Genomic DNA, 24,948 nt, shown 5'->3' on the forward strand with positions numbered 1-24,948 from the left:
CCTGTTTCAGATTCTGTGTCTCCCTCTCTCTCTGCCCCTCCCCCACTCACACGCTGTTTCCCTCTGTCTCAAAAATAAATAAACATTGAAAAAAAAATAAAAAAAGATACTGCTCGGAGATCAGCTTCCAGCTATTTAAGCAGCATCCAGAAGGGCGGATAGTAAATACATACTGCCCAGTCAGCACTACTTTTTGAGACAAGTAAGCCATGTACTTCTGTTATCTACATACCATCTACAAGAGAATGTGGGCATATTGACTATTTCTTCAGCCAGCTGTGGGCAGCAGGCAGCTGAGGCAAACTCGTGAAAAATGATGGTGAGCATATGGCAGGCAAATCAATACATGGAATGTTACAGAAAGTTTTTAAATCTGAAAGCCTGCTATTTATGCATGAGAAGTAGTAATTTTATAAATGGATTCTGAATAACCTAAAAGTAGTCAGTATTACTTTAAACAGTGGGCAATTTTACTCCCTTCTTTTTGGTAAGGTTAGAATTAGATTTTCAAGTTCACTGATTCACAAAGTCATCCTGCAGGAATGGGCCCTCAGGAACTCAGCAGCACATCCGCTAAGCAAAAACCGTGCAGTTACTTTCAAGATTGAGCGTTGTCTTGGTCCACACACACTATGTATAAATTCATTCTGATATTTCACTACTAATTGATTTCTACAACATGTCCAAATTAATTAGCTTTCTGCCAAGGAAGATACATAGGATTTTAGATCTATAATTTCAGGTACAGTTTTTGTTCAGAGTTCACAGGAATCACAAGACTTGGGGGGCTTTCAGATTTTTTTTCAGCTCTCTCCCACCCGCCCTCATTGTTGACTCCTTTAACACATATTTATACATGAAAAAGCTGAATCCCAGAGAGTTTAAATTATTTGCTCAACATTGTGTGGCCATGGATATACAGGTTTCTCTATATTTATTATTTCTACCTATTACTTAAAATTCTCTTATCGATTCAACCAGTTGTTTTGTTTTGTTGGTATTGCGAAGCCAGTAACTTCATATTCAACTTTTCCGTCACTATTTTCAACAGCAATCCTTAAAGAGAAGGATGGAGTAGTTAACAACTAGTATTGGAAGGTAAAACTTGAGTTAGGCACAAAATGACTGTGTTGCGAAGAAATACGGTTTTATCTTAACAAATATAATTTTGAAGATGAAAGGGTATGTCAGAAAAGTATGAGTTTAGAACAAAATTTCACAAAGCCACATATTATTCATTGCCGTCTGAAATACTAAGACTGACTTCATCTAAAGACTAAAAGGAAAAATATAATTGATAACAAAATGATAGAAAAATACTCTAATGTGTCAATTTTTCCATGGATACTAGATTATTCTTGTCATGCTTTAGTCAGTTTTTTAGACTTTTTTTTTTGAGTGTTAGATTTACAACAAAATTAAGAAAAAGGCATAGAGATTTCCCGTATTCTATCTCCACACATGCACAGCTTCCCTCATTTCACAACACTCATGAGAATGGTGTATTTTTTACAAAGGACGAAGCTACACTGACATACCATAATCATTCAAAATCCATGCTTTACATCATAGTTAACTCTTGTGTTGTACATTCCACTGGTTTGCACAAATATACAATGGCATATACCTGTCATTATAACGTCATAGAGACTATTTTTATTCCCCTAAAAGTTATGTACTTCCCCTATTCATTTCTCTTTCCTACCTAATACCTGGCAACACTATGTAGATATTGTATGGATGTAAGTTTTCAGTTCCTTTGGGTAAATTTCAAGGAGTGTGATTGCTGGATCATATGGAAGGGTGTTTAGTTTTGTAAAAAACCTCCAAACCGTCTTCCACAGTGGATGTACCATGTTGCATTCCCACCAGCAGCGACTGGAATTCTTGTTGCTTGATAGATCCTCACCAGCATTTGGTATTTCCAGTGTTCTGGATTTTGGCTATTCTAACAGGTGTGTTGCAGTATCTCATTGCTTTAATTTGCATTTCTCTGATGACCTATACTGTAGAGCATCATTTCATACGCTCATTTGCCAAGTGAATTTCTTTTCTGGTGACGTTATGGTCTTTGGTCCATTTTTTAATCAGGATGTTTTCTTATTCCGTTTTAAGAGTTCTTTGTATATTTTGGATAAATCCTTTTATCAGATGAGTCATTTGCAAATATTTTCTCTTTGTGTCTTGTCCTTCTCGACAATGACTTTTGCAGAGCAGAAGCATTTAATTTTAATGAAGGTCTATTTACCAATTATTTCTTTCATAGATCATCTCTCGTGTTATATCTAACAAAGTATCACCGCGCCCAAGGTCATCTAGGTTTTTTCTTATGTTACCTTCTAGACGTTTTATAATAATTTTGCCTTTTGCACTTAGATCTATGATCCATTTTCAATTTTTTTTTGTGGAGGGTAAAGGGGCTGTGTCTAGGTTTTTTTTTTTTTGCATATATTCATATGTTCCAGCACCATATGATGAAGAGACTGACCTTGCTCCAGTGTACTGCCCCAGCTCCTTTGACAAAGATTAGCTGACTATATTTATGAGACCTAGTTATTTTTTGCCCTTATATATTTGTGCCTAAAGTAAATGTCTGCTTTACTGGGTTATCTAGAAACTGCATAGCTCTCATTTTGTTTTTTGGTTTTTTTGGGTTCTTTTGCTTTTTGTTTTTGTTTTTTTTTTTGGCTTAGCCACGAGAAATCTGTTTTAGATCCCAAATCTGTCTTATTCCCTCAGGAATTTACCAAACGGAATTTCCCATACTTCCTGGCAACACTTCCAGTGGATTTATAATTATAATTAACTGCCTTTGCCAGACAATACAACAAAATAAGGCATGTTCAAAGATATTTGCTACTTCCACTAGATGGTTCTCGTATTACTTAGAGCAGATTTTATACTCCTTCCTGAAACATGTTATATCTTTGATATACATATTCAGGTCTTTATTTCAGGAAGAGGCTATGTGCGCCAGCTAAACTCTCCAAAGGTGAGGGTGGCTCATAGCAAAGCCTAAATCTCAGGGTATACTTGCTATAATCTGGAGATGTGCGCCTTCACTACTCACTTTCTCCACTTCACCATTGACAGCTTCTCTTAGCCAGGAGACCAGGCAAGTAACGTTCGGGCTGAAATGTTCCTCCAGCTATATGTCTGTGATTCTGTGGTAAAGAATCAGCTCTTAAGAGAACTTCCTTCATATTCTCAGTTGCCTGTCTGTGCTGTCCTCCCACCCATCCCCAACTGAGAGAATCAATGAAAGGATTCTTGAATGAGCCTTTTGGGATTGTATCCTAATCACTTTACAGGAATCTCTTTCAGGCCTCAGGTCTTAAATTCCTTTCCATTTTCTTTCTTTTTTCGTTTCTTTCCTTCCTTCCTCTCCCTCCCCCTCTTTCTTTTCCTCCCTCCCTTTCTACTTTCCTCTCTCCCTCTCTCCCCTCTCTTCCTTCCTTCTTTTCTTTCTTTCTTCCTTTTTCTTTTTCTTTCTCTCTCTCTCTCTCTCTCTCTCTCTCTCTCTCTCTCTCTCTTTCTTTCTTTCTCCTATATATAGAAGTGCTTATTTCTTTTAATGGTGTTTCTGGTTGATTTAAAGGCAGGGGAGTGGAATAAAACTGCCTTTACTCCCTCATTTTTATTTACAAATCAATTACTGCAATGGACTGAATGTGTGTGTCCACCAAAACCCATATTTTAAAATCTTAACCCCTAATGTGATAGTATTAGGAGCTAATCAGGTCACAAGGTGGAGACCTCATGAATGAGATTAGTACTCTTGAAAAGGGACCCCAGAGTGCTCTCTCCTTTTCTGTGCCCATGTGAGGATGCAATGAAAAAAGCCAGAGATCTACAACCCGGAATAGAGCTTTTACTAGATAGTGAATCTATCTGTTGGTGCCTTGATCTTGGATTTCTTAGCCTCAGGACAATGAAAAATAAATTTCTGTTGTTTATAAGTCACCTAGCCAATGCTACTTTGTTATAACAACCGTGACTGAGATAATCTACCTCACTTAGTAGTAACTACATATTCCATACATGGAAGCACCTTGATTTAACTAGTCCTTTTCCTGGTGGAATTTAGATTGTTTTGCTATGATAAATCATGCTACAGTGAGAGTTGTACATCTATTTAGAAGAATATCATACAGAATCACTGACAAAGGTAGTGTCCTTTTTAAATTTTGATACATACTGCAAAAGTATTTTTCAAAAAGGTTGCACCAATTTTTGTCCCCACCAAGAATATGTCTAGTTTCCCCAATTCCTTAATGTTAAATACGATTATTAATAAAATATCAAGTCTCAGACTTCTATCCTTAAAAAGACTTGCTTGCAGGGTTGGCCCTTGGTAGGTATATGGAAACTTAACCGGTAAACAGTTCTTTACACTGCTAAAAAATTTTTTCTGTAAATGAGAAAATTGTGATAAATGACAAAGTTGTTCACTATGCTTACTTTGTTCATATAAACAATGTGCTTTATGGAGAACATTTGGCTTTCCTATATGCTAGGCAGAGGGTGCCTACATGATCCAATAACAATTTGGGACACTGAGTCTCTAATAAACTTCCCTAGCAGATAATGCTTTACACAATTTTGCTGCAACTCTTTGCTGGAGGAATTAGAGTAGGCTGTTAATTTCCATAGGGAGAAGACTCTAGAGGAAGCTCAACATTTCCAATAGAACTTTATAGAGTGTTTCCTCCAGACTTCTCCCCATGCCCATTTTTCTTTATGATTTTGGTTTGTATCCTTTCACTGTGATGAATCTCAGACATAAATTTAACTATATGCTGAATCCTGTGAGTCCTTCTAGTGAATTACCAAAACAAGAGGCTGTCTTAGTGATCCCTGACATACTATGGAACATTTTATTTACTAATCTGAGAGGTGAAAATGGGATTTAATTTTTTTAATTTCTTAATGATGACTGAGGATTAGCATATTTTCTGTGCCCTGATCCTGTCCTTTGCTGATTTTAATTTTTAGAACAGTTACAGGTTCACAGCAAAATTGAGTGCAAAGTACTCTTAAGTACTCTTAAGTGCAAAGTAAAAATAACCCCCTGCCCTCATACATGGATAGCCTCCCCCATTATCAACGTCACTCACTAGAATGGAACTTACATTAATACATCATAATCACTCAAAGTCCATAGTTTACACTGCAGTTAACCTTTGGTGTTCTACATTTTATGGGTTTGGGCAAAAGTATAATGGCATATATCTATCATACAGAATAGTTTCATTGCCCTAAAAATCCTTTGTGCTCCCTCTGTTCATCTCTCCCTCTCACCTAACCCTGAAAACACGGCTGCTCTTTTCATGGTCTCCACAGTTTTGCCTTTTCCATAATGTCACATAGTTGGATTCACACAGAATATAGACTTTTCTTTCATTTGGTAATTATGCAGTTAGTTTCTTCCATGTCTCTTCATGGATGCATAGTTCCTTTCTTTTTAACACTGAATAATATTCCATTGTCTGAATGTGTTACAGCTTTTTTATCCATTCATCTTCTCAAGGACATCTTGGTTGCCTTCATGTTTTGGCAACTGTGAATAAAGTTGTTATATAAACGTCTCTCTGTAGATTTCTGTGTGGATATAAGTTTTCCGTTCCATTGGGTAAATACCAATGAGCACAATTGCTAGATCATATGGTAAAGAGTATGTTTAGTATTATAAGAAACTGGCAGGCTGTCTCGAAAAATGACTGTAACCATTTTGCATTCCTACCAGCAATGGTCACATTTTCACCAGCACCTGGTGTTGCCAGTGTTCTGGATTTTGGGCATTTTAATAAGTGTCGAGTAGTATTTCTGTGTTGTTTTAATGTGTATTTCCTTTATCTACTATGATATATCTTTTTATATGCTTCTTTTCCATTTGTATATCTTCTTTGGTGAGGTGGGAAGGTCTATGGCCTATTTTTGAATAAGGTTATTTGTTTTCTTATTGTTGAGTTTTAAGAGTTCTTTGTATGCTCTTGATAACAGCCCTTTATCAGCAAAGCCTTCCAAAAATATTTTCTACCAGTCTGTAACTTGTCTTTTCAGTCTCTTAATTTTCAGCTCATTTTCAATTAGGTTTTGACCCTTTTCTTAATGAGTTCTTTAAGTATTAAGAAAATTAGTTCTTTGCCAAGTAAATGTTCAAATATATTTTCTCAGTTTGCTACCTGGGTTTTAACTTCATTAATACTTTCCTTGAGCAAAATTTTCTCTTTTTTAAAAATCTAATTGAATATTTCCTTGCATGATCTCTGCATTCTGTGACCTAAAATATCCTCCTTTTCCTTTAAAATTTTTACCCTTTCTTCTAGCATTATAAAGAAAAAATTTTTAAGTACTGAAAATACCTGGGCTTTGTTTTGGTATAATGAGTATCAAAGGCATATAATTATTCTTCTTTTTCTTTTTAATTCTTCTTATTCATTTACATGGTTAAGCACCAGCCCCCCAAACAAAACAAACTAATTAATTTCCCACCAAAGGCAATGTTTTATAGGGTTTTGGAGATCTTCTTTCTAGACTCTTTTCTGTTTGATCTATTAATGCACTTACATAAATTTGTTGTTATTATTTTCATAGAATAAAATACATGTAACTATTTGGGGACATTAGTTTTTTCTACTTTTATTTTTTAAAAATTTTCTTGGTCTGTCTTGTAATGCTTATTTTTCCCTTATAAGTTTTAAAGTAAAAATGTGGGGACCATGGGTATATTTAGTAAGTGTTCTGGATAGGCACACATCTTTTTTATGTTTCCAAGTCTGGTGTTCTGTGTAGAACTTTTATAGTTAGGTTCATCCACAGATTTATTTCTGTCTTTTTAATTTTTGTAAGTGGAATATTTTAATCTTTTGTTTCCATCATCATGTTTAATAGTTATGTGTATTTAGGAAATATGTTGATTGTTTTTATATTTTTTGTGTGTCAATCAATTCCCCCCAAAGAGTTACTTCATTTTTATATTTTTAATTGATTCTCCTGAGTTTTTCAGGGCACATTCATAATCTCTGGGGGGAAAAATGTTAATTTTTCCATCTGCTTTCCAATTTTTACTTCTTTCTCTTTTCAACTACATTAACTAGTACTTACAGATCAACGTTAACTAAGACTGGAGTTAATGTGCTATCCTTTCTTGTTTTTTACTACAACAGAAATACTTCTAGTGTTTCAGAATTTGAGTATTATGCTGGCTGAGAGTCTGAGATCTCTTTTTCTTTATTCTATACCAGTTCTTCCATGAGGATGTTATTTCAACCTCTTCTAGAAGAATTATTACCCATGTGCAATTTCAATCTATGGATTAAATTCAGGAATGCCTTCTATGATATCTTTGTGTTTTTTTTCCTGTTATATTTGGTGTTTGGTTTTTGTTTTTTCCTATTCTAATTCTTCTCGTGGTCCTACCTTCAGGAACACGAGTTTCATATAGGGATCTCCCTTGCTTGTTTCCATAACCATCATTTTTTAAAATTACAGTTCAGTTATATGGTCTTAAACTGTTCTATCACTGCCTCTCCTTCACAAGATATTTTTCCATTTTTAGTTCTAATGTTAATTCTACTTCTTCTTGTTTTCCAATTCCCCTCCATTTGAGCTCTGCCAAATCATTCATTCAATTCATGAGTTAAGCTTATTCAATATTCTTAACTCTTCTTTCTGTTTTTGGTTTGGAAACATCATATTTCCTTTACTATTTTTAGTTTCTTGGAGAAATGTTTGCCCTTACTTTCGTATCAACTCTAGGCTTGGGGCAGTACTATACTTAGGCTTGGCTGAAACTCACTAACTAGTTTATAGGGAAGCTCCTTGTGTCCTGGTATGTGTGTAGTGATTTAGAATTCTTGTCCACCGGCCACCAACCTTTAGTCCATCAGTCCATCAAACTGGTAGTCCTTTCTTGGCAGTAATGGCATAGTGAGCTTCTTATTCAGTCTTGCCTATTATGCCATTCTGTTTTCAAACAAACTCAAAGATGTTCCAGCAGCCCTTTCTCTTAACTCAGACCATGCCACAGTGATGAGGTGTCATTAGCTTAGCCCTCACAAAGTTCAGGCTACTCAGAAATTTTGAGTGTTCACAGAAGTTGCAAAGACAGAACACCCTTCTAAGTGTCTTCCTTCAGTTAGTTAATTTTATCACATTCTCTAAATCTCTAAATCATTTGTGACTTGAGACTGTGACTGTTTCCTATTGTCATGAAAGAATAGACTTTCATTTGTATTTTTCATTCTTATTGATATCAGTCTGTTTGAAAGCAAAAAGTAGGGCAGATCTATCATCTTCAACTTGCAAGTTCTAGCAGTAATTCTGCTACAATTAAGCAGAATTGTTGGCATTGACCATTTACTCTTTATTTCATTAGCTTCACTGATGTGGTGGAAAGTTTAAGCAAAACATAGTCAAAATACTTGATTTTTGTCCCTTCTTCCCTGAGACTTTAACTTTCTTAATCATATATATTTATTCATATATATTCTTATGTATAATTCTTAAATGCAAGAGACATTAATAACCAATTTAATGTAAAGCTTAATCTATGGCCTAATAAGTTATAACATATAGGTAATTGCCATTTTGTTGTTAGATAGGCTATTTCTAATAGAATCTAAGCATCTGACAAATGATCTACAGATTTTTAAATGTGTTTGCTTATTTCAAACAACTAAATGGGAATATTAGGCTCTATGCAATGGTAGGTACTTTCCTAATTATACTTTTAATTGACTGGTCAACATTAAATTAAATGTCTACAGCACGTTAACTCACTGACAGCAGGAGACACCTCAAGTTGCCTTGGAGGCTCATTTAATTACTTAGTGCGGGCCAAGTAACTAACATAACTATAACACTTCAGGAAAAGAGATCAGGAAATCACTAGGATAAGAATAGTCAGAAAAGAATAAAACAGGGATTGAACTGAAACCATGATATAGAATCAGAAGTGAACACATATACAGACACATACATGTAAGGAGTTGTAGGAACCTGGAGGATCAAGGCAAGATGCCAAGCAACCATTAACGAGACCAAGACCGACCAAGACAGGACCAATACCAAGAGATGAAGAAAAGAAAGATTACTGGTGTGGCTGAGAGAAAATACAACTGTCTAAGTACAAACAGGGGAAGGACTGGACATATCCTAAAAATGGTGACCAAAGGAACGCTATAGAGAAACTACTGTCTAGATAAGTCAAGTGTTCATTTGTTTACTCATTTATTTAAACTATATCCTGCACTAAAAAGGCTTTAAAACCAGCTTTCAAAATCCACAGATAGCAAAATCACTAGGTAGCAATGAAGGAAGGAAAATAATGGGGGTGAGAAAAAGACGAAGCCAGCGGGTTATGGTAGTAAGCAACGTGCCTGCCGCACAGTCCTATTCATGTTCCCAGCAGCCAAAGCAAACAGGCACATGTGATCTGGTATAAGATTTCCAGGGCCACGAGGAAAGCCATTGAGCTGCTCGCCAGCAGCACATGGGTTGAGACTTCTGTGAAATTTATCCTATGTGTTTTTAATCAAGAGAACAGACTGTGTGATGGAGGAGATGACACTTTCAATGTCATTTCTACAATAAATATGATATAAAATTCTGAGTGATGCTACCATAATTTCACTCCGTTTAGTCCAAGTCATAACTGCATAAATAGTTCAGAAAAAGCAATTATGCAAATGATCCAGATAAGACACTCCCAGATGGTCTGGCTTATCCAAGAGCAAAATTTAGAATATCCAGAGAACATCATATCCTTTAGATAATCCTCAATGAATAATCCTCAATGAATATTTTCACAACAAGTAAATCACACATGAGAAAGTCCTTCATAATACAGTCATTATTTACCCAGAGATAATTTGACAAATAATTTCTGTCTAGAACATGCAGCCAATTAATTACATGTTTTCTAAACTACTCATGATTAAATAACATCTACTTAATTTTTTCTGGTCCTTCCTTTTTTTTCCCCCTCTGGGGAGATTTATTCCATTTTATAAAATGTGAAAGAGAATTATTCTTAGGTATAGCTCCCTGGGTTGCTATTTAGATTTTGTTTATAGGGTAATTCTAAAAATGCTATGAACTTGGAGAGATTACAAGTATGCTTTTCTCTCACTAAAGTAAGTATCTGAATTCAAAATCCCCAAACTACAGCTACTGGGTAAGTTTCTTGTTCCCCCACTGGAGGCGGAAACAGTTCTACTGACTTAGAGAAGTAGTGTCATCTCACGGAGACTAACTGATGCTATGGCTTTTGGACAGCAAAGTTTCAATTCACTCTAGCAGTACAGGGCCTAACCATGAGTAAAACAGAAATAGTGTCAGGAAACCCACGAAAGCTCAAATGCCTTAAGTAGAAAATCTTATGCTTGAGCGTAGCTCATTCTAGGTTGTATACATATGAATCTCAGGACTTAGTACAGCAGAGTCTTGAGTACTTTCTAGCCCATGGCTTGGACAGTGAGACACACACAGTTAACGGTTATAAAATGTTACCTCAAATCGGCAGCCTTCCCCGTCTTGTTAGTACACGTAACCTCTCTGGTCTGATATCCAATCTGGATGTCCCAATATTTGTTCTCTTGTCGGTTCTGTCTGTTCCTGTTTCTTTTCTTCTTAATAAGTTCACGGGCTTCTGGATCCTTCACTCCTTTTCCTCGGTCCTTTTCCCGTTCTTTATTCTTCCCACGTCTCCTTGCCTGTCTTACTTGTCTGGAGTGAGGCATTGAGCACGAGCTCCAGGGCCCCACGTGCAAGCTGTACATGGTCTCTTCATCCTCACACGGGCTGGACTGGCACACCTGAAACTCTGTCAAGTTCGGGCAGCCGGAGCCTCCAAACTGGGGTGGCGCTACCACATGCCGTGTCCGGTGCTGGAGCCCACTGCCACACGTCTTGGAGCATTCTGACCAGGCAGAAAACTCAGACACGATGCAGTCTTGCTGGCAGGGGATGAGACAGGCCTGTTCCAGGAGAGGTTTGGGCTCAAAGTACTCACAAATGATATCCTCTGCCGGAATGTCTTTCTCTTTCTGGATGCATGTTATCTCTCTCACCTGAATGCCTTCCTCCCCCTTAACGCACTCAAGGGGTTTCTCCAGGCTTTTGGAAATCACAGGCTGACAGTGATTCCAGGGTCCCAGCCTCCAGTCATACAACTCCTTGTGCCAGTCACACACTTTGAAACAGTTTTGCTGATTACTGGGTCTCTCGGCCTGTTTACAGTTTGTGTGTAACGTTGTCCAGCCTTCCACATGAGCACACCACACAGCCCGGGTTTGAATGCCTCCTGGGCCACATTCATCTCCCATGCATCGGCCCCACGGACCTGAAAATGATACAAGAGTTAACAGTGCCACTGGAAGAAAACTGTAAATTATTTCACTTTCCGGAAAGACATGTCAAGATCTAGTACGTTAAGTCTCCCTGAAGTGTTATAAAGTAGGTCTCTGCACATGACTGCTGGAAAGTAATGATCTGCACTCAGTAGTTTTGCAAAGGGAGAAGTATGTCACAGAGTCTATATACGGTAACTTCTGGGACACGTTCATTTCGGGTCCTTTTGGGATTATTAGGATTGCCTTTCTTCATTTCCTTAATTTTAGGTGGAGGACCCTTGCTGGTAAAGGACATCAGGAATTAGTCACAGTGCAAACATTACTCCTCGCCTTGTAACTATCAAATCCACGTCAGTAACAGGCAAGGAAGCTGGCCCCTTGTGAACAACTTCAGCTCCTACAGGCTTCTCTTTTCCAGAGCAGTTAAGGATTTTGTAGAACGCATTCTCCTCTTTCTCATTTTCTAATTCTGCACATACTGTGACTACAAGAGTCTAGCGGGTATATATGCGTGTACTGACAGAAGTGTTAACTTTCTGGTAACCAAAGCTGGGAAGTGACAAATTTTCATTTAAGCACATACTGCCTTTAAATTTACTCCCCTCCAAATTAATTTTTTCTCACCTCCCCAGTGAAGGATAAAGATGGGCAGGAGAATTAAAATTTAACTAAAGAACTCTTATGACTTTCTGTATGCTAAAGGGTTTTGGGGAATTTTAATCAATTTATTTGTTTCCTAAATAGAAACTATTGGGGATTATATAGCTGTTTTATGGAACACTTAAGTCAGCGGCTTTAGAATGAAGTGTGAGCTTTTTAGCTTAGAATCCTTCTTAGCATAAACTGAAACCTTCTTATTTGCACATTTTTTTTAATTACAAAAGGAATTCCAGTGTTTTGAGAGACGTCTCAATTTGTGAAATTGAGAATTATTTTGGAATCTTAAAGAAACAAAATGATCATATATAACTGCATGATTTTCAAAATATGGTCCATGGAATTTGAGGGATTATTTGGCATAGCCTAGAGTCATCTTCAACAGGTGGTATCAGAAGGTCAGGACCAGCATAAAGGATTGGGCTCTAGGGTCCCCAGCCAAACTCCACTGCCCTTCTGCATCATTGTTGTTCAATAAGAAAAGCTCCGTTATTATTTATTTATACATATGCTGATATTATGCATAAGATTTTGTCAGACATGAGACTTCTGCTGGAAAGTGAAAACCATGAAACGAAGCCAACAGATTCACTCCACTGATGAGAAAAACAGGTGACAAGAAGGGGAAGTGATTTTCCAAGTTCACATCTTGAATGAATAAAAAAAAAATTATGCTGGATTTCAGATTCTTGTCCTGACTTACAGTTTTATGATTTAGCCTAGATCTCAGAGCTTGAGACTTAGATATTCCTATGCAAAGTGATTAATCTAGAAAGAATGTAATAAGAAGAATATGTTCATTATGTGTAAACATTTAACTTTGTTTAACTAGGAACATGTTTACAATTTGATGATGCCAACTTCATTACAAATGGAATAACGGAGTTGTAAACAGGACAGAATTTTCAGTCAATATCCTTTCTAATCATTATTGCATGAAACTGTGAATTGGATATTTGGCATATCCATTTCACTACTTTATGAAGTTCACATGTAGAGTTATAAGGGACTTAAAATACATTTAGGGAAATAGTCTTCCCAGAGTGATGTCAAAACTTTATGAGCTAAGAAAGTCAGTGAGTTTGCTACAACTGTCATCATGCAATATCTGATGATATCTTAATTTTATTTTTAATTTGTCAAAGGGAATTATACATTCATGTATCTTGATGCTCTGGGAAATTTTCTAAAAATACAGTTTGGGAATCTAAACCTAGATGCTTTTCAAAGGAACACAGGGATATGTATAAAATTTTAGATTTAATTCCATACATCTTTGGTATTTTTTCCTCTTTCCTACTGTGCTTAAACAAAACAATAATCTCTATTTCCCACTCTAAACAAAGAATATAAAGGTATATTTATGTTGGACCATCAAGTTAGGAGCAAACCATATATACACATATAAATTTCAAAGTGTAAGTGTCTTGAAATAACCCAGAGTCTAAACCCCAGAGGCAATTAAGCAAAATTCCTTGATATTTTATTGTTTTCCAATCTTTGATGTTAATTATGAGATTAGACTAATGAATCAGATTAGGACTATTAAGAAGCTAGTCTCTTTTTAAAGTTTAAATTTAAATTCCACTTAGGTATACAGTGTAATATTAATTTCAGGTGTGCAATTTAGTGATTCAATACTTACAATACTCAGCCATCATCACAAGTGGCACTCCTTAATCCTAATCACCTATGTAATCCATCACCACACCCTCCCCCCAACATTCCTTCTGGTAACTATTAGTTTATTCTCTACAGTTAAGAGTGTGTTTCTTGGTTTGCCTTTATCTCTCTTTTCCCTGTGCTTGTTTGTTTCTTAAATTTCACATATGAATGAAATCACATAGTATTACTCTTTTTCCTACTGAGTTGCTTCACTTAGTATAATACTCTTTAGCTCCACCCACGTCATTGCAAATGGCAAGATTTTATTCTTTTATATGGCTAATATTCTATTATGTGTGTGTGTGTCACATCTTCCTTATTCACTCATCTTCCTCATTCATCCATTCATTCATCATTCATTCATTCATTCATGAGACATTTGGGCTCTTTCCATAATTTGGCTATTATAGATAATGCTGCTATAAACATAGGGAAGTATGTATCCCTCTGAATTAGTATTTTTGTATTCTTTGGGTAAATACTTAGTAGTACAACTGCTGGATCATAGAGTAGTTCTATTTTTAACTTTCTGAGAAACTTTCATACTCTTTTCCAAAGTAGTTGCACAGTTTGCATTCCCAACAGCAGTGCAAAAGGGTTCTCCCTTTCCCCACATCCTTGAAGTATGGTTAGAGAGAACATACCTCAACATAATAAAGGCCATATATTAAATACCCAGAGTTAATGTCATCCTCAGTGTGGAAAAACTGAGAGGTATTGCTCTATGGTCAGGAAAAAGACAGTGATGCCCAATCTTACCACTGTTATTTAACATAGTACTAGAAGTCTTAACCACAGCAATCAGACATCAACAAGAAGCAAAAGGGGAGCACCTGGGTGGCTCAGTTGGTTAAGCGCCTGACTTTGGCTCAGGTCATGATCTCACAGCTTGTGAGTTCGAGCCCTGTGTCGGACTCTGTGCTGACAGCACAGAGCCTGGAGTCTGCTTTGGATTCTATGTCTCCCTCTTCCCTGTGCCCCTCCCCTGCTTGCACTCTGTCTCTCTCTCTCTCACTCAAAAATAAATAAACTTAAAAAAATTTTTTAATTAAAAAAAATAAAAGGCATCCAAATCAGCAAGGACAAAGTGAAATTTTCCCTGTTTGCAAATGACATGATACTCTATATAAAAAATGCAAAAGACTCCACCAAAAAACTGCTAGAAGTGATACACAAATTCAACAGTTGTAGGATACAAAATCAACATACAAAAATCTATTGCATTTCTATATACCAATAATGAAGCAGCAGAAAGAGAAATTAAGGAACCAATCCCATTTACAATTGCACCAAAAACAGTAAGATACTCAGGAATCAACCTAACCCAAGAGGTGAAAGACCTGTGCTCTGAAAAATATAAAACACTGATGAAAGAAACTGAAGATGACACAAATAATGGAAAGACATTTGATGCTCATGGATTGGGAGAACAAACTGTTAAAATGTCTCTACTACCCAAAGGAATCTACACATTTAATGCAAGCCCTGTAAAAATACCACCAGCATTTTTCACACAGCTAGAACCATCCTCAAGTTTATATGGAATTACAAAAGGATACCAAATAGCCAGAGCAATCTAGAAAAAGCAAAGCAAAGCTAGAGGTGTCAAAATTCCAGGCTTCAAGCTGTATCACAAAGCTGTAGCAATCAAAACAGTATGGTACCAGCACACACACACACACACACACACACACACACACACACACACACACAATAAAACATAGATCAATGAAACAAAAAAGAAAATACAGTTATGAAACCCCAACTATATGGTCAGTTGATCTTAAAGCAGGAAAGAATATCCAATGGGAAAAAGACTATCTTCAACAAACAGCATCAGGAAAACTGGACAGCAACATCGAAAGAATGAAACTGGACCACATTCTTACACCATACACAAAAATAAATTCAAAATGGATGAAAGACCTGAATGTGAGACCTGAAACCATACAAATACTAGAGGAGAACACAGGCAGTTACTTCTTTGTCATTGGCCATAGCAACTTCTTTCTAGATGTGCCTTCTGAAGCAAGGGAAACAAAAGCAAAAATAAACTATTTGGTCTACATCAAGACAAAAAGCTTATGTAGAGTGAAGGAAACAATCAACAAAACTAACATGCAACCTATGGAATGGAAGAAGATATTTGCAAATGGTATATCTAATAAACAGTATCCAAAATCTATAAAAAAGTTATCAAATTCAACACCCCCAAAAATAATCCAACAAAAAACTGGCAGAAGACATGAACGGACATTTTCCTAAAGAAGACATCCAGATGGCCAACAGACATGAGAAGATGCTCAACATCAGTGATCATCAGGGAAATACAAATCACAACTACGTGCAGTATCACCTCATATTTGTCAGAATAGCTAAAGTCAACAACACAAGAAGTGAGGCCTTTATCCTCAAAGTACAAACAAAAACAAAAAATTCATAGCAAAGTTATAAATTTAGAACTTATTTGGACTTTTAATATACGTTTAGGTACTATTAATGGATGCATTTTAATTGATAAAAACTACTATTTTATTACAGAAATCTTAGTATACAAAGTGTGAAATGATTTCAAGTCTGCTAGTTATTGCTGAGTTAGGAAATACACCTACCAAAACCAAAACCTCCAAAGTTATGAAGCAGAACTATGTAACAGTAGGTAATTATTAAGTTTTAAAAATACCCTAGAAAAGAAATGACAAAGATATTAAACTTACAAGCCAAGTTATAGCTACAACTCCAGGCTTACATCTAAATTTATTCAAAAATAAAAGTGTATGATGGTTATTTTGAAAATGACTCATGGTTTACTAATACTGTATTAGAGAGAGTTCCCTTTTGACATATTCCCAGAATATGTGTTTCTCACATTATGTTTAACACAATTTCAATCAATTGATTGAATAACTGTTTGCCTATTGCATTAGACTGACTCTATGACTCCTACAGTAGAGAATTTGCCAGTCTTCTGCAACATTTGGTTTGATTATGTTTTAATTTTCAGGTCTGGCTTTTGTATGAATTTCAACTGTTTTGCTCAGAAAAGAGAGAATTAAGTTTTCAGACCATAATATTCAAAGCATTTACATGACTGATGTCAGTGCCAGGAGAAGGAAAGAAATCGAGTTCAAGAAAATTTCTATACTATTTCATATACAGTAAAAATGAGCAGGCAATTCTAAAGTTTAGATAACTACTAAAGGCATTAATTCTAAATACAATACAACTGAATTTCTTTCCAAAATCTATTACCATAGATTCTATTAACCAGCTATTCACAGACAACACTCTTGGGTGTATTTTATTCCAAGTATATTTACATTGAGAACCAGGAGATAGGGTATCCCCAGAAAATTCCATGGAGATCTACAAAAATACTCACTAGGTAAGGTAAAATAAAATGCATGAAGTCACCAGTGAAAGTAGAGGTGGCAATTTTACCACAGTTGAACCTGAAAAAGCTCATTTGCTTTGCAGACTTTGACTGCTGTCTTATCTTTTCACTGCACCTTGGGTATTGCATGTGTGTCCAATTAATAGACCTCTTCAAAAAAAACCCACATCTTTACCATTGTACACCCGACGAAGGACTGTCTACTTCTGTCCTCCAGTCTTAAAATAATCACACACTGAACAGAAAGGAGACCACATCTAAAACTGTTCTTGACAGCTAAGAATTGTGAACCCAATTAGCTACCATGTTGTAAGAAAAACAAATGTTTGAAAGTGCAATTGGGAAGCACAATATGCAAACTCTATCAAGCAAAATATGAAGTCCTCTCCCAAGTACAATATGAGAATGTGATATTTACCTCCTATGTGTCTGCATAAATGTTAAACTGGACCCTTATAGCTCATATTACCAGGAATGGGAAGTAGCAGTGTTGGAAAGGTGGTGTGTGTGTGTGTGTGTGTGTGTGTGTGTGTAGGGATGTTCACTTTTTAACAAGAACAGAAATATTTCCTTATTTCATTTATTGTTCTTGTTCATGATTACATAGGGGGAACTTGGAATCTAACGGAAAAAAAACAAAGGATAACCAGCTTTCTGCTTAAGGTCTTGGATAATATCTCTTTATGAATGGAAATGTATTCCTACATACAGATTTGTAGGATTGTGCTCATTCAGTATCATGCAATACTTTTCTAGGATTTAGGTCGATGAATATACATAGAATACTTAGCTTGACAGATTTTATGTAAATTGAGAAATGTCACTAAAAAGAAGTTAAAGCAACTATTTACACACCCCAAATATTTATGTCATCAACAGACTCACAATACAAATATATTTATTTGTAACTGTTGCAGAATTACATTTCCCAAAAACAAATTTCAAGGAGTGCTACTTGGCTTAGTTTTCCATACAGTGGTACTTCAAATATAATTGTTAATTAACTTCCCAAAATTGTTCATAAAATAATTAATTCATTTTTATTCCTGCTAAACAGGATTTTATAACATGTTTATTCTCTTTGTGTCATTCAAAAGTCTCTATTTTAGTCCACAAAAGATGGCCTTCTAAATTTAAAATTAGTATTTGGCCCACCATATTCAATATTGACTACTCCCAAGACTATTTATTGTATGTCAAGGGCATGAGAACAATAAAAGTTTGAGTCTATAAAAGGATACATTATTGACAGGTGGCCAGCAACTGTTCCAAAGAGCCTTATAAAAGATAAACACTATAAAAGAAGCATGAGAAAATTATGCAAACTACTTTCTGCCCTTGTTTGCCATAAAACTCTCAACTGAGCTAGTTTCTTGTTTGACTAAATGTGTTTGCATCCTTCAAATGAGAGAGTGCATTTTCCCTCCTGGATTTGGTTATGGAACAGCATGTCCTAGTTTGCCAAGATCAAGAAGTGTACAAGCAGCTTAGTAACATACTGAATTCTATGTCGTAAATGCTGTGCAATATCCTATTTTCAAATCCACAATTCACAGAATTTTTAAAAATTCTATTTGTTTTTACTCAAGCAAATCAGCATATGAAAAGTAAGAAATCAAGGCTAACAGGAAGAAAAATTCCTCACAAATCCCACGAACTAAAGGCAACTAGTCATATATTTGCTGCCATCCTATTAGGCAATTAAAATATATTTAAATAAATTTGGGATCTTGCTATAAGTTGTTTCATATTCTGCATTTTTATTTAACAGTATGTTATAAAAATAATTGCATTTTAATAGATGTGAGGGAGGCCTCAGATACACACACACACACACACACACACACACACACACACACACACACACACAGACTGGACCCACTGGAGAGTTAATCCTGTTTGCTCTTCATAGTTGTACAATTAGATCTATACATGGTTGCATACTATGTTGTATCAATTTGCCATGATTTATCTAACATAGTCTATTTGTAGATATTTAGATCTTTTCCCCAAGTGTTTTCCCCAACATTATAGAGAATGCTACAACGAACATCTATTGTACACAGGTCAGGTAATTCAGTCAAAGTTTTGCAAATTTTCAAACCTTTGGTACATCTAGTATGGCAGAAGAGCTCACCAAAATGTCCCAGGTTTCCCTTCCACCAGCAATTACTGAGTATATTTTCTCCCTGATATCTACAGATTGTGATTTCTCCAGATTTGGACTTCCATTGGGGGAATCTTATGTACCCCTTTCCTTGCGGGTTCCATCCTTTGTCTATTTTAACTATAAAGACAGTGTTTATTCCTTTAAATCCAATTCTTTGAGTCCTGTGGCCTCCAGAAAGCCCTCAACCTTTTGGAGAATTGATGTTATCCTTTCCCCTTCTCAGCACTGAAACATAATTTTGCTTATTTTGAACTCATTTGATCATTTCAAAGGATTTCGCTGTGGGTAGAAGCAAACACCTTGACTTAAATGGTCTTGAAATTGTTTCACAGATTGGTAATCCAAATGCCCGGCATACTGTGCCCTTGGTTATCGTACCACTTGATTTAATTATGAACATGTTGTCTGTCTAGGAGACCCCTCCGTACATATTTATGAGCACAAAACAGATAAAATTTTGATTAACTTACTGACCTAAAGTAGATGAAAATTCTTTAAAAAGTAAAACAAAAGGAGAACTCATAGCTTCTTTGACTTGAGTCTTAATTTCATTTCATTTTAATTTAAAATATAACTCTCAAATGACAAATCAGTTTGGTGAATGAGGAGAGATCACTGTAAGTCAAGATGAGCTTTCATCTTCAATAAGTAATTAAAATTTAATAAAAAATATATAAGAATATAAAATTAAATGTCCAAAATTAGAACAAGCTCTTTAAATCTGATGAGCTAATGAATGAAGAATCAGTGATAGGAGAGATGATTTTACAGTTGTCAAATATATTATGTCCCTATCATGTTTTTTGTCTCATAAGAAAGTTACTTAGCCTCTCTGGATCTTGGTTTCCCCCATTTGTAAAATACAGTATAAATCGTATCATTCAGTTCCATCGTCTTGTAATGCTATGAGAAACAAAGACTGAGTTATCAACATTATGAGAAATATTGGAGCACCTGGCTTAGTGGGTTAAGCAACCAACTTGGGCTCAGATCATAATCTTACAGTTGTTGAGTTCAAGCCTTGCATCAGGTGTGTGCTGACAGTGTGAAGCCTGGAGCTTGCTTCAGATTCTCTCTCTCTCTCTCTCTCTCTCTCTCTCTATCGGCCCCTCCCCCATTCACACTCTGTCTCTCTCTCTCTCAAAAATGAGTATGTTAAAATTAAAAAAAAATTATTATGAGAAATATTTATAATAAAGTTGTTTTTTTTCCTCATGCAAAAAAGACTTTCATTTTTACGTGACTTAGTATTTTAAAGTCTGTATGCATCAGTGATGACTTCTTTAGGCTAGATTCCAATAAAGTGAATAACTGGGTGAAAGGGTATTGAGAATTTTAAAGTTCTTAAATACACGTTGCTTAACTGAGTTTTCTGAGAAACTTGTGGAAATATAATCATGACACCCTTATCAGCATTGCTACTATAAATATTTTTGTTACTTTAATAAGTACAAATCCATTAAAAACATTTTTTTAATGTTTATTTTTGAGAGAGGGGAAGAGAGACAGAACTCAAGGAGGGGAGAGACAGAGACAGAAACACAGAGTCTGAAGGAGGCTTCAGGGTCTGAGCTGTCAGCACAGAACCGATACAGGGCTCAAACCCACAAACCGTGAGATCATGACCTGAGCTGAAGACGGAAGCTTAACTGACTGAACCACCTAGGTGCCCCCAGTTCACTATTGTTTTAATTGAATTCTTATTAGATATGACCTTGAACATAATTATTTCCTCTTCTGTGATTTGTTCAATTAGTTTATTTTCCAGTGATATCATGGCTCTTTATCTTAATACAGTTTGTTGGTGCTATTAACATTCTCTATGCCCTTTAAAAATGTAGTATGTTCTCTTTCCTACTTTTTTGGTTACGATGATTTTTATGTTTTCAATATGCAAGCTTTTCACTAACACAATCTTATGCTTCTTCCATTGCTTTTAGGCTGAAAAATATCTTCAAGTACAAAGATATAAATAGACATTACTCGTTAAATTATACAAAACTTCCATTCTCTTTATAGATTCGTTTAAAACATCTATATTAAACCCATCAGGATTTTATTTTGAGTATGTTTAAAGGCAAACTTTGAACATTTTATTTTCTCCATAGTTAGGTAATTTTACCAAGAATACACAAACCTATTATTTTAAGGTACTCACTAGCATCAAAACATGAAAATGAGAACGGCTTAAATACTTCATCCCTAGATTTTATTTCTGTATTTCATTTTATTGCCATACTTTGTTATTACTATATTTTATTTATTTGTACAGTATACAGTATACTTCCACATCTATAATCTCATTTGATTTTTATATCATGTTAGACATGAATAGATTATTATATTACAGAGTAGGTTTAATCTTTTAAGACTAGAGAAAAATATAAAGCCATAAATGGCCCAAATATTGCTATTGTTTCACAGGATACAGTTAAACATCCAAAAAAAGAAAAGTTATATTAGCTATATGGGACGAATCCAGATGGAGAATTCATGTTGCCATAATGAAGAGTCCTTAACTTTTGAATAATGTCCCATTCAAGTACTGGGATGCCCAAACTAATTTCTTAAGGAAAATTATTCTTCAAGATAATAAACTACAAAGTCAGGGTTTCCCTTCCAAGCTTATAAAATTTGTTAGACCTTCAACTACAACACAACAAAAGGGTGCACTAACAGCATTAATGTATATCAACATTAAAAACACCTACTTGAGCAGTTGCACTGCCATTCTACAAAACAATATTTAACTACACTCCCCTATTTCCCCCAAATAACAAAAAACAAACTTGATGTTTGTATGAGATTCCATTACACATGTAATTGGCAACAAAATATATATAAAATACAAACAGAAATTGTTGACCATAAAAATATGTAAACTCCATAGACTTGAAGATATGCCAATTCATTAATTTAATCTTTCCTACCTTGCTCTAGAGAATGGCTTTAAGGTAGCAACATCAAATTTACTCTGAGTATATGCTGTCATTGGTTCTGTGTTATCATTGACACTAAAGCATGGCAATGAACGTTATAGAATGATTCCTTCAAAAATGTGAAACACGTAAAAATTTCTAAGCATACCTTAGATCTTTGGTTACAATGGTCTCAAAGTCAGATACCTTTGAAGAATGTACATATTCAACAGTCTGAGGTCAAATGGCTCTAAAGGAACTAAGTCAATAGGGTTTTTGGAGATATGGGATCCTATCATTTATAATTCTTACTTCATCCCAGAGAACTCTGAAATAAATAGTAAGTGAGGTCTTCATATAGCCAATCAAATAAAAAGCTTGCTGTCTTGTCTTGGATTATCCCAAAAGTAGAACTTGAGAGCAAAGCTTGTATGAAAGCAGTTTATTTCAGAAGTGATTCCACAGAGATCCCCATATAAAAGAGTTAGATGCAAAGGAAGCCTAGGCAAAGTGTTTACATAATTTATTTGATATTCTGGACCCATATGGGCCCGATCCTTATCTCCCAAATATTCCATTTCCATTGCACACTGGATTTTTATTATGTGTAGTCAACCATTTTATTTGATGAGTTTCATAACAGCCAGCCCAGGATATAAAACTTCAGTCAGGGTCAGCTGGTGTCCAACGTGCAATATCTATTAGGACACAACAGCAAGCCAGGCTCTGGATGTGGGTGTTATATACTATTTTTTCTCTCCTAAAGGTAAATCTCTGTAGAAAGCATGGTTTTGCTCCCAAAACATAGTTGTTTGTGCTGCAATTCTCCAATTAAAGGTAGCCGGAGATTCCAAATAGTCATTTTATCTCTCAGAAATCTGTCTAATAACATCAGATCTTCTGGGCCATTATGACCTGGCTAGCTTAGCAGCTTGCACCATAGCCTGGATCTTTTATCCAGAGGTCTCTACTGCAGGATCCATTCAAATCTGGCAGTCTTCCTACCAATAAATAGACAGTGGCAATATCCCCAAGTATGATACATGCTCCTTTCAGAATACAAAAAGGCTGTGGTGTAGCCAGCCTCCAAAATAGCCCCCAATGATCCCTGCTTTTGGTATTCATGCCTTTCTATATAGTTCGCTCAAAACCTGAATAGAGTTGACTTGTGGAGCCACTAAGATGTAACAGGAACACTGGTATGTGGTATAAAAGTCTAGGTCAAAAAAGCTACTAGGGCTCCTGACTTGGCTTCTTTCGGTTAATTCTAGGAGAGGCAGCTATAATAGTGTGAGGATACTTGAAGAGCCTTTCATAAAAGAAAGTGAGATCTCCTGCCAACACCCATGGGCCTGACCCATGAACTCTCTGGAAGCAGATCCATCAGCACCAGGAAAGCCCTCAGATGACTGCAGGCCTGGCCAATGTCTCGACCACAGCCTCCTAAGATACCTTGAGAAAGACCTACCCAGCTAAGCCACTTCCAAATTTCTAACACACAACAAATGTGAGATAATAAATATTGATTGGTTATAATCTGAATTTTCAGGCAATGTGTTATGTACAGTGGTTACCTAACTCAGACTATGGAACCTGGAATAGGTATACTGCCACACCAAAAATCTAAAATATGGGAGTGGCATGCTGGAACTGTGCAGGGCAGAGGCTGGAAGGACGAGGAGGAAAGTGTTAGTAAAAGCCAAAGGTACATTGAAAAGGCTGTAAGAAGGCAGCTTATGGTGAATGCCAGCAAGGACTTCAAAAGAAGTGAGGAGAGTATTACTGGAAACTTATCATGGCAGAAAGACCAGCAAAATTGTCACCTACAGTAATGTATAAAGCAGCAAGTATTTCTAATGGACTGGGTGATCTAAGATTTCCAGTCAGTGTATTGAGGGTACCATCTGTTTTTTCTGATTAGGGAAGCTCTAATACTTGGGGCATGTCATGAATGCAGTGGACCAGCGTGCTATTCTGAGGAATGTCAAGACATTCATGGTCCCTGCCAACTATATTTTGACAAAAGGCAGAAGTGTTAATTTGGCTCAGGAGTGAGGGAGTGAATGCATCTGCTGTACATTCTCAAGTAAAAACAAACAGCTTTTAGTTCTTTTCACTAATGGAATTTGAGAAAAAAAAAACGCCCTTGCTAGATCAGTATCTCCATATGAAATGCCAAAAACTGTGTTGATTTGTTCTAGTTTAGATACCACATCCCTCATAGCAGCTGCAATCGGGCCTAACACTTGGCTAAGTGTACAGGAGCTTGCTGTCATCTTTCATGATTTATCCAGTTTAGTTTTACTTTTTTTCATGGGCCATACAGGTCACTGGGACAGGTATATAATGTGAAACCACCTCTCCCACATCTTTAAAAAAATTTTTTAATGTTTAATTTTTTTCTGAGAGAGAGACAGAGTATGAGCCATGGAGGGGCAGAAAGAGAGAGGTGGAGGCACAGAATCAGAAGCAGGCTCCAGGCTCTGAGCTGTCAGCACAGAGCCTGACGCAGGGCTTGAACTCGTGAACTGCGAGATCATGACCTGAACCAAAGTCAGACACTTAACCGACTGAACCACCCAGGCACCCTTATCCTGCATCTTTTAAATGTTGGACATGGCACTAATTTCTGGAATTCCTCCCAGGACATTATGTGAGAGCTTAATAGAAAAAGCTACATTTCACCTCACACCATCAAAAAGAGTCTTAGCAGTCAGTAGTAAGCTACTCCATGCCAACCTAGCAGATGAGAAAGCAAAAGATTTATCCACTTGTCCCTATTCCCCA

At 36.1% G+C, this 24,948-nt stretch overlaps 1 protein-coding gene across 6 annotated transcripts in view; it reads right to left on the reverse strand.

Moving 5' to 3' along the window:
- Positions 1–24,948, reverse strand: part of THSD7A (thrombospondin type 1 domain containing 7A) — a 463,937-nt gene that overhangs the window by 273,729 nt on the left and 165,260 nt on the right. For all 6 annotated transcript variants that reach the window (XR_007150223.1, XR_007150222.1, XM_047849263.1 and 3 more), the window contains exon 2: positions 10,516–11,347. Coding sequence is in view for 4 of the 6 variants with exons in the window: in XM_047849263.1 (XP_047705219.1) it covers positions 10,516–11,347 (832 nt within the window). In the remaining 2 variants the exon portion in view is untranslated. The remainder of the gene's footprint in view (positions 1–10,515; positions 11,348–24,948) is intronic.

This window comes from Prionailurus viverrinus, chromosome A2 (assembly GCF_022837055.1).
Source record: "Prionailurus viverrinus isolate Anna chromosome A2, UM_Priviv_1.0, whole genome shotgun sequence".
Classification (NCBI taxonomy): Eukaryota; Metazoa; Chordata; class Mammalia; order Carnivora; family Felidae; genus Prionailurus; species Prionailurus viverrinus.